The 17101-nt window shown below is 37.2% G+C and overlaps 1 protein-coding gene across 2 annotated transcripts in view; it reads left to right on the top strand.

The window, feature by feature from the left end:
• Positions 1-17101, top strand: part of COL4A6 (collagen type IV alpha 6 chain) — a 264443-nt gene that overhangs the window by 378 nt on the left and 246964 nt on the right. For both annotated transcript variants that reach the window (XM_010946102.3, XM_074359539.1), the window contains exon 2: positions 104-155. In XM_010946102.3, coding sequence (XP_010944404.2) covers positions 104-155 — 52 coding nt within the window. The remainder of the gene's footprint in view (positions 1-103; positions 156-17101) is intronic.

Raw genomic sequence — 17101 nt, forward strand, 5'->3', positions numbered from 1 at the left:
GAAAGTGGGGACAGGCAGCAAAAAGGAGTCTGGGGGTCTATGGACAGACGCAGGACCCCGCAGCCTAGAGAGCCCATGTTATTCACCCTCCCTCTCGTTTCAGGTTGTGGCTGCTCCTGGTTACGTTGTGCCTGACCGAGGAACTGGCAGGAGCGGTGAGTCTCTTCTCCCGACCCCTTTCCGTCCTCCTCCTTTGACCCTCTTCCCATCCCACCTCTTGTGTTTGTGTTAGGGGATGACAGAGGATTGCACCAGGAATCGGAGTTCACATCACTCCCATTTCTATTGGGAGTTAATGGGGTTCTTAGAGAGGAATAGCACAGTGTCAGGCTAACGCCTTTGGAACTCAGGCATCTTTCTGTCCCAAAACTTTGTAAGGGGTTATGAATATAGAACTAGAAGATACAAGAGGCACGGATTTCTGAGCCTCTTCTGGGACGACTTAAGATGACTGACATCTGATGCCTTTCTCTGCATCAGTCTCCAAGGCAAAAGAAATGTAAATTTCCCTGGTCTACAAGAACATGAATTGGCACACAAGTTTGAACGTGGAAGGAGAACATAAGTAGTGAGACTTGAAAGTGCCGCTAATGTTATAGAAGTTAAACTTAAGTATTTTCTTGTGAGTCCTTTGACAGTAAGTACCAAGTGACAACATCTGGAGTCTTTAACCCCCTGAAATGCACTGATACCTCTGCTGATGTTCAGTTTCTGCTTGATGTTTCCTTTTACTGGTTTTCTGTGTCATCAGAAAGTTAAAAGTTAAAGTGATTAGAACAGGAAAAAAAATTCTAAAAGTTAACATTTCATAGGCTGTTTAGACATTATCCATAGAATCAGCTAGGGAATGCAGGCAAAGAAATTCCTGTAGACATTTGGTCAAGAAAAGTTTAATGGATCCCAGAAAGTAGAGAGACCTCCAATGGAATTACTAGGATAAGTTACCAAAGGTGGAGTGTGACCTGAATAATCAGAGATGCTGCAGTTTTCCAGGCTTACTAGCAACTTATGCCGGCAGAAATAAAGTTAACTGTTGAGTTCAAATATGAAGTTGTTCAACTGTTGAGTACTATTTCACTGCTTTATTAAAAAAAAACTCTTAATAGTAGCCAAAGTCATGTATGTACTATATTTGTGTATCTGTATATGTGTGTATTTGTGTGTATGTGTGTGCATATGTATATATATAATATAGGTGACAGATAAATATATATTCCAAATATTTACCTTGTAGGTTTTGACAATTTTCAACTGATTGGCTCTATTTTTAACACTTTAAATATTTAAAAATAGTATTTATAGAGCCATACTTAATTCAACCTAATAAAATTACCTAATACTTTTATGGGAAAATAATAGATTACTTTGTCTTGGTATATGACTTTAAGAAAATATCAGAATGAAGTGAAATGACTTCTATGAAAAGAAGATGATGCCAGAAAACTTGACTTTTAACATTTTGTGACCTCTTAACTCAGAATATCAGCTTTTATGTAAATAAATTCTTGACTTTGTAAGCAGGAGTATTAATCTAAGGTTCTACACACTTCCCGGTCTGATTCCTCTAGTATACAAGTTTAGTTCTGTGTTACTTTGAGGCTCAATACTACATTTATTGAAAATACCAGGTTTTGATTAGTTAACAATTTGTCCAGGAATCTTGCCACTTGTAAAAATGTCATGTTTGGGCAGAATCCCCTCCAGTAAAACCTTTATTTCCAACTCTGGCTGGTTGTATTCAGTGTACTTTCGGGAAGAGCATTGACAAACCTATAGCTGGAGTCTTCCCAAACACTGCATCCTATCACTTGATATCCTAAAAATTCACTAGAGGATGTTGCCTTCATTTCATAGATGTACTGAAGCATGGCTCCAAAATCAAGAACTGCATTGGTGTGTAGATTTTAAACTCTGTCCCATTGTTTTACAATGTTACCTGCTATGTCAGTGTGACTGACCCTCGTAAGATTAAAATAAACCTTGAGATGCACTGACAATACTTTATTTTTTTGCCTTATTTAAGTTTATAATTGCTTCCTTCCCTTGTTGTTTCCTTCTGCATAGTATCTTTGACATTGTAAAGCTAATTTTTAATTTTTGGAAAAATGGCAAAGAGAAAGAGGAGAATAACAGGGTAAGTTCTCAGAAGGTGACTTTTCTGACGGGAGCTTTTTCCTTTGTACTCTTTGTACTGGATTCTCATCTATATTGGCTGCTTCTCATCTTTTACTCTCGATTCCAATTTATCCTCCAGCTTTGTAATGTTTTTGACTTGTCAGATGATTTTGAACATTTGAATTCTCTGTACCTTTTTGACTTATATTAATGAAAAATGATTTATAAAGAGATTGACAGGAACTATGTTGTGCTTCACTATGAGAAAGTCTCTTCACTGGGAGGGTTACATTGCCAATAATGGAATGTTGGTGAGCATTTAAGATAGGGTCATTTAGGTGCTTTTGAGTTGTTTCTTTGTCAAAGTTTATAAAGCAGTGCTTTTGAGGGGATGGAAAGCTAAATGTTAAAAGCCAGGATTAAATAATGAGTTTTCATTAAATTTCTTTTAATAGAGTACTTATTTTCATTCATGTGAAAATTTTCACAATTTATCTGAATGAGATACAGCCTAAAATTTCAGGATATCCATAATCATTTGTTGGTCATTAAGTGCCTAAGGCCCAGCACACAAAGATTCATTTAATGTAGCCTCTAACACTGTAGGAGTTTCCTTTCTCAGATAATGGTGGTCATTATGTTCCTTGAAGGATAGAATATTTAATGATGAATTATTATCTGTATCATGGTAGAGAAGAGACTAGAAAGATCCATATCTCACCATAGGCCAACACGGTTAGGAGTTAAAATATTTCCCAAATTAGTCAGGGCCCTTCTGTTTTCTTCCCACTTTGCCCCAGATCTGCTTTCACAAAAGACTCTAATACAACCAAGCATATTTAAAAGTCAGAGCCTGGTGGGAGAGTTATTTGAGTGGGGAAGAAGGGGCAAAGGGGAGAAAACATCTATTATCCCCTCTGCGTGGAACACAGGTAAAGTGCCTTTAACCACATTCCAGTCAAGGTCTGATTGAAATACAAACTTTTCTGAAAGTTGTAACTTGCTCAGATTGGTCCTTTCCAATGTGATTTTCAGTCATAATCACAGTCGTCAGAGTATGAATGGGGTAAGATTTTTCAGAGATGGAGAAAATCCCTTCCTAATCTAAGGATCAAGAGAAGTATTTGTCTTGTTTGGGATGTCTCTAGGATTTCTTTCTTTTTTTTTTTAACAACTCTTGTGATATAATTTACATACCACAAATTTGCCCATTTTATGTATACAATTCAGTGATTTTTTTAGTAAATTTACCCAGTTGTACAACCATCACTATATCCAGGTTTAGAACATTTTCATCACCCCAATAAGATCCTTCATATCCACTTAGTTAATTCCTATTCCCACCCCCAGCCCTAGGCAAGCATGAATCTACTTTTCTATCTCTACAGATTTGTCTTTTCTAGACATTTCATATAAATAGAAGTATATAATGTATAATCTTTTATGTTTAGCATCTTTCACTGAGCATAGTATTTTTGAAGGTCATTCATATTGTAGCATGTAGCAGTACTTTACTCTTTTATTTTTAGTACTGGTATTGGTATTTAGCATTGGTATTCCATTATGGATATACCCCATTTTGTTTATGCATTCACCAGTTAATGGACATTTGGGCTCTTTCCACTTTTGGCTTTTATAAACAATGCTCCTATGAACATTAACATACAGATCTTTGTGTAGACATAAATTTTATTTCTCTTGACTAGATAAATTTACTGAGTTGTATGAAAACTTTATATTTAACCTTTTAAGAAACTGCAAAACTGTTCTCCAGAGTAGCTGTACCACCTCACATTCCCATCAGCAGTGTAGGAAAATTCCTGTTTCACTACATCTTTGTCAACACTTGTTATTGTCTGTCACTTTCATTATAACCATCCTGACGGATGTCGAGTGGTGTCCCATTGTGCTTTTAATTTGTGTTTTCCTAATGATTAACCATGTTAAACATCTCTTCAAGTGCTTGTTGGCCATTTGTATATCTTTTTTGGAGAAATGTCTAGCCAAATCTTTTGCCCATTTAAAAATTGGATTGTCCTCTTACTGTTGCATTGTAAGAGTTCTTTGTGTATTCTAGATACGAGTTTTTTTTTTTACCATATATACAATTCACAAATATTTTCTCCCAGACCGTGGCTTATCTTTTCATTTTCTTAATATGAATTATTAAAGTAGTCTTTTGCTTTACCTACTAGCAAATATCCAATATCGGCTAGCTATGACTAATTGCGATATATAACATACATATGTGTGTATGTATGGACATAGAATATCTATCTTGGGATGACTAGGGATACTGATATATATGTATGAGTACCTCATCAAGTGAACCATCAAATAACTACATATATAAGTAACGCAATAGATGATAATGTAGTTACACTATGGACAGGTCAAAAGAAACATTTTAATGTAGTAAAAAGAGGAAATAGATACTGTTTAATGTGTTACTAAAGAAGAAGATAGATATATTACTATATCACAAATTTGTTTTATTATATATATTGATGATTGTATTTCAATATAATTGGTTTCTATTGTGATCTCATGTATTTTATTGAATATGTTTAAAAATAGTATTCTGAAAAAGAGTCCATAGGCTTCACCAGACTGCCAAAGTAATCTATGACATTGAAAAAGAACCCTCTAGTTATGCAATTGGCTTTTACAGTAAACAAATTGTCACCATCTAACGCTTCTTCAGGTGTTAGGGCATTTGTATTGACTACAAGTGCCAACAGTCTTCTAGATTTTAGGCATAGTATGGAGTCTCCAGTAAACATGCCCCGATTTTCTGTAAGATCATAGATAGTCAAGGCAGATCACAGGAGCAAAGTATGCTGTTCCCCTAATTACTTCATTAATATAATAATGAAACAAATAGATTGACTTTAATTATCAATATACATTGGTTTTTGCTTGCCTCAATTATAAGCATAATTCCATAATTTCACTAACATGTTTGGAATATAGATTTGTCCTATCTTGTGCAGATGATAAGACATACACACATATAGAAAAACATTAGGAAAGCACCATGCTGTATTAAATTACCAAGTCCTTTTAAGCTGACTAAATGTCCTAATGAAGCAGATCGTAAGGCTCTAACTTGTTTTAAAGTCTAACTAAATATAAATAGAAGACGTGAGAAGCATGCCCAAGGGGAAAAAGTGATGGGAAATTAGCTAAGAACAATTATCCACTCTCTTACCATCTGGAATTTATCCCTCTTCTAGGGTTTTTTTTCCCTCTATAAACAATATTGAAGTCTCCACCATTATGAAAACAAATAAAATTTTAAAAACCATGGCTTCATTTTCCTCTGTAACTCTAACCACCTCAATCACATTACGACCAAATTCCTGGTCATTGTCTACTCTTCTTCAACAACCATTTACCCTTTAGCCTATTACAGTCTAGACTGAAGCTATTCCACCAAAATTGCCCTCTTTCAAGTTACTAAGGGATACCTAATGCCAAGCCCAGTGGTTTCATTGCAATCCCCATTCTATCTGACATCTTTACAGTAGTGTTTGGCATTTTCCAATCATTCTGAAAAATGATCTCATTGTTTCTCTTTACACTTCTCTGATATTTTAATTTCATTCATTCAAAATTTATTCATTGAGCAACCACTGTATTCTAAATAATATGCCTGGTTCTGGTGACACGGTGGTGAACAAGTCAGGCATGATCTTTGCTTTCATGGAACTTACCATCTTCATCACTCACTGGTCATAAAATGGTGGTTTTGCTCTGCATTTTATGTTTTGCCTTCTTCTTGCCTCAACAATTTTAACTATGCCTCCCATACATTGATGACTATCAAATTTATATTCCCAGCCCAGATGTCTCTTTTTAGCTCCAAACCTTTATTTCCAATTACCTACTAATCCCTTGCATTTTATCTCAATTAGTTGATACCTACAAAGCATTTAAAATGGTGCCTAGAGCTTAGTATAAGCACTCAACCAGTGCCAACTATTGTGTTGTATTGCCCCAAAACACAGTGTATCCAAACATGAAAATATTTTCTAGTCCTTCCCATGACACTCCAACATGCTATCATTTTTATCATTATTAAAGTCATCACCATCCACTCAGTCTCAAGCAAGAAACTATAGAATCAGACACCCACTCTCATAATCTCCATCTTCACCAACTTCCATTAGTTTTACCAAAAATCTGCAGAATCTAGTTTTCTACTCATATTCTCACGGTTCCAAATATCATCATCATATATAAATAATCTCTTAACAGTTTTCCTACCTCCTGACTCCATTCTAATCTCTACACTGCCACCAGAGTTATTTTACTAACAACAAATCTAATTATATTATCACCTGATTTAAAAGTTTTGTTGGTTTCTTGTTTCTTCCAGGATTAAAATACATACTATTTGGCCTAAGACATGGAAGGGCCTTCAGTATCTGGCCCTGGCTACCATTCCAGCCTCATGTCTGAGTGTGTTTTTCCTGCCACCTCTCCCTCTCAAATTCAAAGTGTATATTACACTTCCTTCAGACTGAATGTCTCTCCATTCCCAAACCACTTTATGTTCTTTCACATTTATTTGCATATGCCATCCCCTCTATCTGGGATGTCTTTCTCCACCATTTATACCTTTTCTACCTAGTAAACTCCTACTCAATCTTTAATACCCAGATAAAATGTCATTTCTTCTATGAAGCTGCCCCAGACCTCTTTGGAAAGAATTTACTCTTTCTCTTTGGGCCCCCTTTGGTGGCACCTACCACACAGTTTTGAAATTCCTCTGCTTATATGTCATGTTGCCCTCTTCAAACTTATACTTACAATGTCCAGGATACCGCCAAACATATAGTAGGTGATTGATAGGTGACGTTCAAGTGAGTAAACAGATCTACTCCTAATGGCCTGTAGCAACTGCCTTTTCCTTATCTGTCTTAAGAATTACAAATGTTATTTCTAATAACAATGGCTTTGATGGAAAAAATAACAAACTCGTTCAATGGTATAATGTTTAAGAAAATGAACTCTGGAATCAGACTTACGTTTGAGTGCTGCCTCAGCCCTCTTTGTGACTTAGGATGAGTTATTTTTCCTTTGTGAGTCTCACTTTTCTCATCAGTAAAAAAGGGATAATGACATCTTCCTTCTGAAAGTGTTGGGTGATTAGAAGAGATAAAGTGTGTGCAGTTACCATTCACAAGGTAGTTGCTAAGTCCCCACTCTATCCCCCAACAAGTATTCTCTATTTCTTTTAATGTGGAGGGAAAATTAAAAAGTATTTCCCAATTTTGACAAGAGATATATAAGATGGGAAAAGGGGAGGTGTCAGAGAAGACTCTCATTTTGTAGATTGTATGTCTGGAAGAATAGTCATGTTTCTCAGTTGTCCCCCTTGTCTCTTTTTCCCTTTTCTACGGCTTTAATAATGACATATAATTACTAGAGCTTTAAATTTACAAAGCACTTTCTCAACATTATTTTATTAGCTGCTCAAGACTACCCTGTAAAATATATGGGGCAACTCTTCTCAGCTCAGAGAGATTAGCTGATTTATCCAAGACCACTAAACCAGCCAATGGCAGAATTTGGGTTAAACCCACCATACTGTGCTGTCTCTAATTCAGGCATTTTATCATCTCTTATCTGAACTCCTACAACAGACATAACCGTTCTTCTGGTTTCAGTCTTCCCCTGCCTCCCACCCCCTCTCCTGATATCCGTCCTCTCTGCAAGCAAAGGGCCTATTCTAAACCACAAATATGATCATGCCACTCCAAGCTCCCTGTACCCATCATCATCTGGCCCTGCCTACCCATCCAACCCCGTCTCCTGTTACTGTTCTCATACCAGCATTTGGACCCACAGTATGCTTTTGGTGTTGGCTCGATGTGCCATGCAGAGTCACTCCTACTTCTCCTGCTGTTTGAAACACCTTTCTTTTCTCATCCCCTGCATTCCTCCTATCTCTGCAGATGGACATATAATTCTTCCCCTAAGGCCCACTTAATATTTTTCTGAAGTCTCCCCTTCATTCTGTCCTTTTGTCTCTCCATCTATTTTTCCTTCTTTCCTTCCTTTAATGAATATTTATTTAGTGCCTTCTATGTGCCAAGCCCCTGTTGTTTGAAGGACCATGGCAAGTACTAAGCCAATGTGGCTGGAGCATGGGGAGTGTGAAGTGGAGGGTGGGAGGCAGAGCACTGTGGGAGATGAGGCAGGAGGAAAAGGAAAGGGCCACACCTGCCCTGCACTTTTATTCGCTTCCTGACTCCTTAGAGCATTTACCTAATGCCTGTGCTAAAGTGTATTTCTCCAGGTGGAGTGTGATGGGCATCCTAGTTATTTCTGGCTACCTACTCTGCCCGGCACTGGCAAACCCTTTATGCATGGAAGGCTCACTCCTGTGGCCCACAGCCACCCCTTCTGGATTTATAAAATTTAGACAAGCCATGAAGTATGTATCTTTTCTCACATGGTTCCATGTTTTAAGTCTGGAGGTCTGTTTCCTGATTTTTTTTTCCTTAATGGATTATAGTGCAGTTAAAAAATAAAGAGCTCCATATTTGGAACCAAATGTTCCTAGGTTCAAATACAGCCTCCGTCATTAATTATAGCCTTAGTTATTAAATCACTAAATATATTATTAGCTATAAAATTATTACTATTGTTGTTATGTCACTCACTGTGATTGTCTCTGTACAAAAATATGGGTTATGAGCCCATCTAGGGAATATTTTACAGAGAATTGCTTAATTATGTGTTGAATTTGTATTTCAAGCTTCCTAAAGAGAGGAAAGGAGTTAGAATTGTTATGCTTGTTCCAGTTTCCCCAAAGCCTCTTCTACTTCTGCTGCCTTAGGTTTGTTACCTCCTGTGGAAGCCAGGGTCCCAATGAAAGATTATGTCTGAAGACACCTCTTCAGGCATCTTTGAAATCCCGGTTCCCCTTAGTCTAACTACAATAGGGCTAGTTTGCCGCTATCTCTCCTTGCTTTTACTGAGGGGGAGTTGGTACTCTTCAGTGGAAAATTCCCTGGCCCTAAAGCTCTGTAACAGCATTTACCTCGGAGAGACCAGGCTTTCCCAGAAACGTCTAAGACTTCTGGCCAAGAGGCTGAATTGGTCCTTTGGGAGACAGATTTTCTCTGACGGAGGGAATGAACATTAAGTGGAATTTCTCCTTTGCTCTGTAAAGCTTTGAGTGACCATTTTTCCTCACCCAGAGGGAAGAGGGTTGGCAGAGAAAATCTAAAATGCCTAGAATCTCTAAATTCTGTTTGTGAGCGTAGCAGATCCCTTGAAGATGAGGATCAACTGTGGATTTGTAAGATTTATGTGACCTTGCCTTGGTGATAAGATTAAGTTGCATAGATACTTACCAGCACCTAGAATGCAACTGGATGTTGAGAGCATGTGCATAGATAACAATATTGGTGCTGGTGTTGATAATGATGAAGAAGAATAAAAAGAATTATTAGAGCACTTTTCAAAATTCATAGCAGTAGACCCTTTCCCCACCTGAAACAAAATATCATATGACCACTATAAAAACCAAACCAAAGTACTAATAAGTCAACATTTTTAACATTTATTTATTTGCAAACTGATTGAGAAGGAAGAGACTAAAAAGAACCATGAAATCTGAAATTGACAGCTATGGTAGTCATAGTCTCCAGTTTATTTCTGTGCAGAGAAAATTCTGATGTACTCAAATAAGTAGTGTTTTTTTTTATTAATAGTTTGTCTTGTCATCTCAGGATACTCCTCAGTTAAACAGACATAGCAAGAAAATCCCTCTTTCCAGGTCTACATACACTACTCTCCCTCTCTTCTCACTTGCATTCTCTTTCTTTCTCACATGCACACATAAATACACATTGTTACCTTGGCAGCACACATTAGCATAATCAGTGATGGTTTCTGATGTGCTCATGTTTGGTATGTAAACCATCTGAATGGTTCATGTGGTGGTTTAAAATAGCTTAAAATATGTTTTTAAATGAAACTAAAATCAGATGTTTTGAAACTGTGGAGATACTTCCACTATTTAAAAACACCAGATTATGTGATAATCCAACATTAAACTTCATAGGACATAATGAAGTGTAATAGAAGGTGAAAGAAGGAAAAAAGAAGGAAGAAGTAAGGATAGAAAAAAGGAAGAGGTCAGTATGGATTGTAGTTAGAGAAATCTTCAAGAAGTAGAATTTGTGCTGGGCCTTAACGGACTAGTGGAAAATGAGTGATAAATGCAGAGACTGCATATCCTAGATTTTCCAGGACATCCTTGATTTCAACTTTTCTTATCTAGATCTCTATAAATATACTTGTATTTGTCAGGACAGATGATTTATCTTTGATTTAAAAATGTAGTCTGAGGAAACCATAAACAAAACGAAAAGACAACCTACGGACTGGGAGAAAATATTTGCAAATGATGCGACTGACAAGGACTTAATTTTCCAGAATATACAAACAGCTCATACAACTCAATAATAAAAAAGCAAACAACCCAATCAAAAATGCACAGAAGGCCTAAGTAGACATTTCTCCAAGGAAGACATACATATGGCCAACAGGCACATGAAAAGATGCTCAGTATCACTAATTACCAGAGAAATGCAAGTCAAAACTACGATGAGGTATCACCTCACACCAGTCAGAATGGCCATCATTAAAAAGTCCATAGAGTGGAGGTATAGCTCAGTGGTAATGAGCGTGCTTAGCATGTGTGATGTCATGGGTTCAATCCCCAGTACCTCCATTAAAATAAAAATAAATAGATAAACAAACAAACACCTAATTACTCCCCCCCCAAAAAAAAACACACAAGAAAAATGCCCATAAGCAATAAATACTGCAGAGGGTGTGGAGAAAAGGGAACCCTCGTACACTGTTAGTGGGAATGTAAACTGGTACAGCCACTATGGAAAACAGTATGGAGATTCCTTAAAAAACTAAAAATAGACTTACCATATGATCCACCAATCCCACTCCTGGGTATATGTCTAGAGGAAACGCTAATTCAAAAAAATACATATATCCCAATGTTCATAGCAGCACTATTTACGGTAGTCAAGACATGGAAGCAAACTAAATGTCCACTGACACAGGATTGGATAAAGAAGATGTGTATACAGATACAATAGGATACTACTCAGCCATAAAAAAGAATAAAATAATGCCATTTGCAGCAACATGGATGGACATGGAGATTGTCATATTAAGTGAAGTAGGTCAGACAGAAAGACAAATATCATATGATATCACTTATATGTGGAATCTAAAAAATAATACAAATGAACTTATTTACAAAACAGTAATAGACTCACGGACATAGAAAACAAACTTATGGTTACCAAAGGGGAAAGTGGGGAGGGATACATTAAGAGTTTAAGGATTATCAGATACAAACTACTATATATAAAATAGATAAAAACAAGGTCTTACTGTATAGCACAGGAAACTATATTCAATACCTTGTAATAGCCTATAATGAAAAAGAATATGTAAAAGAATATATTGTATATATATGTATAACTGAATCACTATGGTGTACACCAGAAACTAACACAACGTTTTAAATCAACTGTACTTCAGTTTTTAAAAATGTAGTCCTATTAAATATCAGAGAGAGAAGCTGACCAGAGCAGAAGCAGAAGCATGGAGGCAGTATCAGTGTGCAGTGTGTCTGAGGAAATTAGAAAAAGGCACATTTTCCAAAAAAAAAAAAGAAAGAAAGAGAGAAAGAAAATGGAACATTTTCCTCTAGGCAGTCAGAGCTCCCTGCCAAGCCTCACTCCTTGGTAAGCAGCAAGCAGTCTGGATTTCAGCTCCCACTTGCCACCTCAGTCAAGTTTCCTTTTGCAGTGAACCCTGTGAACAGTCTTACACTACAGTCCTAGCAAGAATGAATGTGATCGAATAGAGGGTAGTGAGGAGAGCTACCTGGCTAAAGCACAGGAGTAGAGGGAATGACTGTGGACAGCTGGAGCAGGGTTAGGTTATGGAGGTCTTAAAAGCCAGGCAGAGAAGAGTTTGGCTCTAAAATGCTGTACTATTTGAGGGAAATACTGACGTGATCAGGGTCGTCTTTTGCCCACTCTTCTCATGTCAGACAATTGCCCATATGTATAACTCCCTGTATGCTCTATCTCCAACATGAATACACATGCCAAGGGTCTGCTCTGTTTATTTTTATTTCTTTTTTTTATTTTTATTATAAAGATGAACACTCTAGCTTTAACCACAGTCTTTGTCTTTACTTTCTTCCCTTCTATATATTATCCTAAATCAGTGCTTTTATCCTTCCCTTGCTCAAGAAGTTGTAATATCACCCAGATGCCTGCTCCATTAAAATATTGTATTTCTCCCACCCACCCACCCTCCAAAATCTCTCCCTATGGGACTGCTGGAAAAATTGAAGCCACGATGGTCAAGTTGCAAGAGATCTGTAGCTTTCTCTGGTTCAATGTCCAGCACCTGTTTTGAGCCCTCAGCCTGATCTCTCCCATCTTGAGGCCCCACTTAAGGGTCCCACTCTCCCTAACGGCTGTGATAGCCAAAGGTGCTGAGAGACATGGCTGCTCCTTTGTCCACTGACTCCCAGTTTATATTTTCCCTGTCAGACTGTAAGTCAGGGAGGAAAAGAGCGTTCTGACATAAAACATTGTACTTTAGAGCCAAATTGACAGCAGTTCCTTACCCTATTTTGAAGGCTCTCTCTATGCATTTCTGTGTGGACTTTCCTCTGTAAGATTGATATGCCCCTGTGCATACCTGTGAGAGGATGTGTTTGTGTGAGAATTTTTGTTTGTCAATTTTTTTTTCTTTTCAGTGGTGTGTCTTTTACTGTCTTTTTTGAAAATTTTGAAACCATCTCAAAATTACAGAGTATTTTCAAGTATGTTACAAATTTTTTTTCTTTAACCATTTGAGAGTCAGTTGCCAATCTCATCCCACATCACTCCCAAATACTTTAGTGTGCATTTCCTACAGAGAAAGTCTGTTACATAATCATTTTTCTCTTTAAAAATTATTATGAAATATTTTCAGCAATGGGAGTGTTTGATATATATATAATTTATAAAATAATATAATGAACGTATATAATAATGTAATAAACATAATATAATGAATATATGAGCATCACCCAACTTAGGAAATAAAATTCTGTTGAAACCACCTGTGTGTCACTCTCAGCCTCCCCTCAACCATCTTGAAATTGGTATATCTCCTTCATTCCTAAGGTGGAGTTTCCAAATGGGTTTCAGGTGGGTCTAGAAGTACCCTAAATTGTATGTAAAATTAGATATGCACGTGTACTTTTCTGGGGAACAGGTCCATAGCTTTGATGAGATTTATGTGCATAAAAGCAAGTTGCGTGTAAAGTACCAGATTTCATGAAAAAATAGTCTACAGTTAGCACATATCCCTTTCGGTCACTCATTTATTGCTTAGCTCTTTGTATTTTGGCTTTCTCCCCAACCAATTCACTGAGATTAATTTATTAAAAGTCACTTCCTCATCACCAAATTCAGCTGCTGCTTCTCGGTCCTTATCCTCTTTGAACTACCAGTAGCATCTTACCCTTGACTCACTTCTCCTTCTAGACTCTTTCCCTCGCCTTGGCTTCTGCACTCTCTTGACATTCTTCAACCTCCTCATTTGAAAAAATATAATACCTCCCTCATATGGTGATGAGGGGTAGCTATAATGTTCATAAAGTGCCTGATTGTTGCATGTGCTCAACAAATTGTAGCTATTATTGGCAGTTAATTTTCATGTATCTGTGTTGCATTTCATCATCCCCCAGCCCCCTATTTAAAGTGTTGTGAATGGACAGAGGTCATGCCAAGAAGACAGCCTGCAGTTACTGCAGCCTCAGCTTCCTGCAGTGCTACTCATTAGCCCAGTAGTAGCCTTATACCTATTAACATTTCCTGTTAGGGCAGAATTAGTGATCCTGAGTCTTTAGGAGAAAATAATTTAGAAGTTGAGTTAGACTTAAATTACATAGGGATATATTTTTAAATTTCACTCCCCAAAGTTTGTAACACTACTCTCAGCCTGGTCACCTTTAAGAACTGCAGATGGTGAAAAGGTAATTCTCCTTTCCTTGTTTGTTTAGCTTTTTGCCCACTCTGCTACTAAATAGACTGACAAATGTAGGTGCCAACTCTATTACGAAGGATACCTGCTGGCTTCAAACTGGCCTACGGCCAGTTATCCTGGACAGGCCATTGAGGAGCCTTATGACTTTCAGTCACTATTTACTTGGAACAGAATGAGAGGAAGGATTTATATCAAGTTACCAGTCCCCTGAGTCTGCCCTGTCCTGAGCTGTCCTCTTTATTTTTCACATCCTCTATTAGCTGCCAGTAACAGTGACATACTTTTGTTCATATGCATAATAGAAGCTTGTAGTATTTGAGGGCCAAGCCTCTGAAAGGCACCAAAGCTCTTACCCAGGTTTGTCAGCTGCAAGAAAAGCAGCCAAGTTATCTTTGCCCTCTGTTAGGTAGAATGCTTGACCTCATAACTGCCGTCCTTTGCTCATAATCGGATAGGTTACACTGCTATAACAAACGACTCCTGGCATCTCAGTGGCTTAAAATAAAAAATGTTTATTTTTTGTTTACATTGCATGTTCATCATGGATTATCTCAGGGACATTATGGGGTCCTCAATCTAGGACTATCTGGAACACTACTATGTTGTGGCAGAGGGAAAGAGTTCTGGAGGTCTCACACTGTACTACCAAAAAATCTTATTTTCTGTATGTGACACAGGTCACTTGTTTCATATACCATTGGTCAGCCTTGATCAGACACAAGTCGGAGGCCAGTATAATCCTACCATGTGCCCTGAAGGTGGAGAGCTAGAAATATTCAGTCACACTGTTACTTAATGTTCCCTGTGAAAAGATATCCTTGGTCTCTCTAGTCCTATCCCTTTCTCTGGGACATCTTGCTAAGTCACTTCCCTTCAGTTTTGCTCATTCTTGTTTACTTGCTTCTGAAAAAATTGAGCTACTTCATATTAGTTTGGTAATTATTGTGCCTTCCAAGTAATTATTGTACCAATAATTTTTTGGTAATTATTATGTGTAGGATGTGTTGTTCAGTGCAAGGGTTTTTGCCACCTTGATTTGAATTTCTTCTTCCTCTTTGGTGTTCCCGCAGTTGTATGCTGCTGATATACAGAGGTATTAGCTTGGAATAGTTTTGTTTCAATAAAATAATCTCTCTTGGACTCTTCCTCACCTCCTTCTGTTTACAGTTATACCACAATAGCTATAATTCTGTGATCCTCTGGCCATAAAAGTGGGATTAAATGACTTGCCCAAAGGTGTGTAGTTAGTTGGTATTAGAGGAGCCTGAACTAGAACTCAGGTTTTCTGACTCAGAGTCTTGTTTTCTTTTTATTACACCAGGCCCTATTATAAAGAAAGTTGTATAACTGGCAGCTCTGTAATTTACTACCAGAGATGACTAGTAAAAACAGAATCTAGTCTTTAATCTTCAACAGAAGGAATTTTCCATTTAAATATCTCCTTTTGAGTATTTCAACAAATTCCATGTCATAAAATCAGATTCCTGGGATTCCAATGCCAACAAATTTGTGTTCTTTCTTGAAGCAAACAAACAACTGACCCTGAATGGGTCAATGACATGATCCTGACTATCTGTAAGACTCAAACAACAAAGGACTTTCACCTTTTCTCAGTCTAGAATAAGACATGGTATGCATTGTATTATTGCGGGCTTGTTTCTCACTAGTATTTAGAATGTGAGACAACGTTCAAGGCTTAAATTTAAAAAGAGTATCAAGAGCCTAGTGAAAGTATTTCTATCCAAGCTATGTCAACTGTCTCAATTTGGAGTTCGTTTTTGTGTGAACTGCTGTGGGCTCTTCTCAGGTGTAGTTAACTATAAAGCTCTTCAATGGGGCTTCTTTAAAAAAATTTTTTTTAGTTGAAGTATAGTCAGTTTACAATGTTGTGCCAATTTCTGGTGTACAGCATCATGTTTCAGTCATACATATACATATATGTGTTCCTTTTCATATTCTTTTTCATTATAGGTTACTACAAGATATTGAGTATAGTTCCCTGTGTGATACAGAGGAAACTTGCTATTTATCTATTTTATATATACTAGTCATATCTGCAAATCTCGAACTCCCAATTTACCCCTTCCCACCTCCTTTCCCCACTGGTAACCATAAGTTTATTCTCTATGTCTGTGAGTGTTTCTGTTTTGTAAGTAAGTTCATTTGTATCTTTCTTTTTTTTTTTTTAGATTCTACATATAAGTGACATCATATGGTATTTTTCTTTTTCTTTCTGGCTTACTTCACTTAGAATGACGATCTCCAAATCTTCAATGGTGCTTCTTGTGTTAACCAAATTTACTATTGATAATGGCTTAAGAAAGGCTCTAGCCAATGAAAAATCACTAAAAATCATAGACAGTAAAGGAGGCATCTCTAATACAAAAACAAGTCTTAACACACAGGCATAGAATTCTTTTTTTTAACGTTTTTTATTGAGTTATAATCATTTTGCAATGTTGTGCAGGCACAGAATTATTGTTAAAATATCAACCGAGTATGACATGGGTGGTCCAGAGTACAAGTGGGTAACACAAACCTCTGCCCAGGCTTCATAGAGGACTACACCATTGAGTTTTTCTATACATTCAATAATATAAATTGTAGGTTAGAAAGAAGGAACCTTTTTGAAGAATGCCACATAGAACCCATTAGGACAATATTCTGGATTGTTCCAATACTTTGTTTTCTGGCATCAGGTGATCTTGATTACCCTTCTGACACTAAAACCCAGCATTATTGCCATATCTAGAAGCACAAGGCTAGATATCTGAGGACACTGGCCATTAGTGCAAAGTCAAAGCCAATTTCACTTATGTTATATCTGTGGTGATAGAATATCTCCCATAACATCTTCTCACAGAGTTCTTTGCCATAGTCA

This window comes from Camelus bactrianus, chromosome X (genome assembly GCF_048773025.1).
Source record: "Camelus bactrianus isolate YW-2024 breed Bactrian camel chromosome X, ASM4877302v1, whole genome shotgun sequence".
Classification (NCBI taxonomy): domain Eukaryota; kingdom Metazoa; phylum Chordata; class Mammalia; order Artiodactyla; family Camelidae; genus Camelus; species Camelus bactrianus.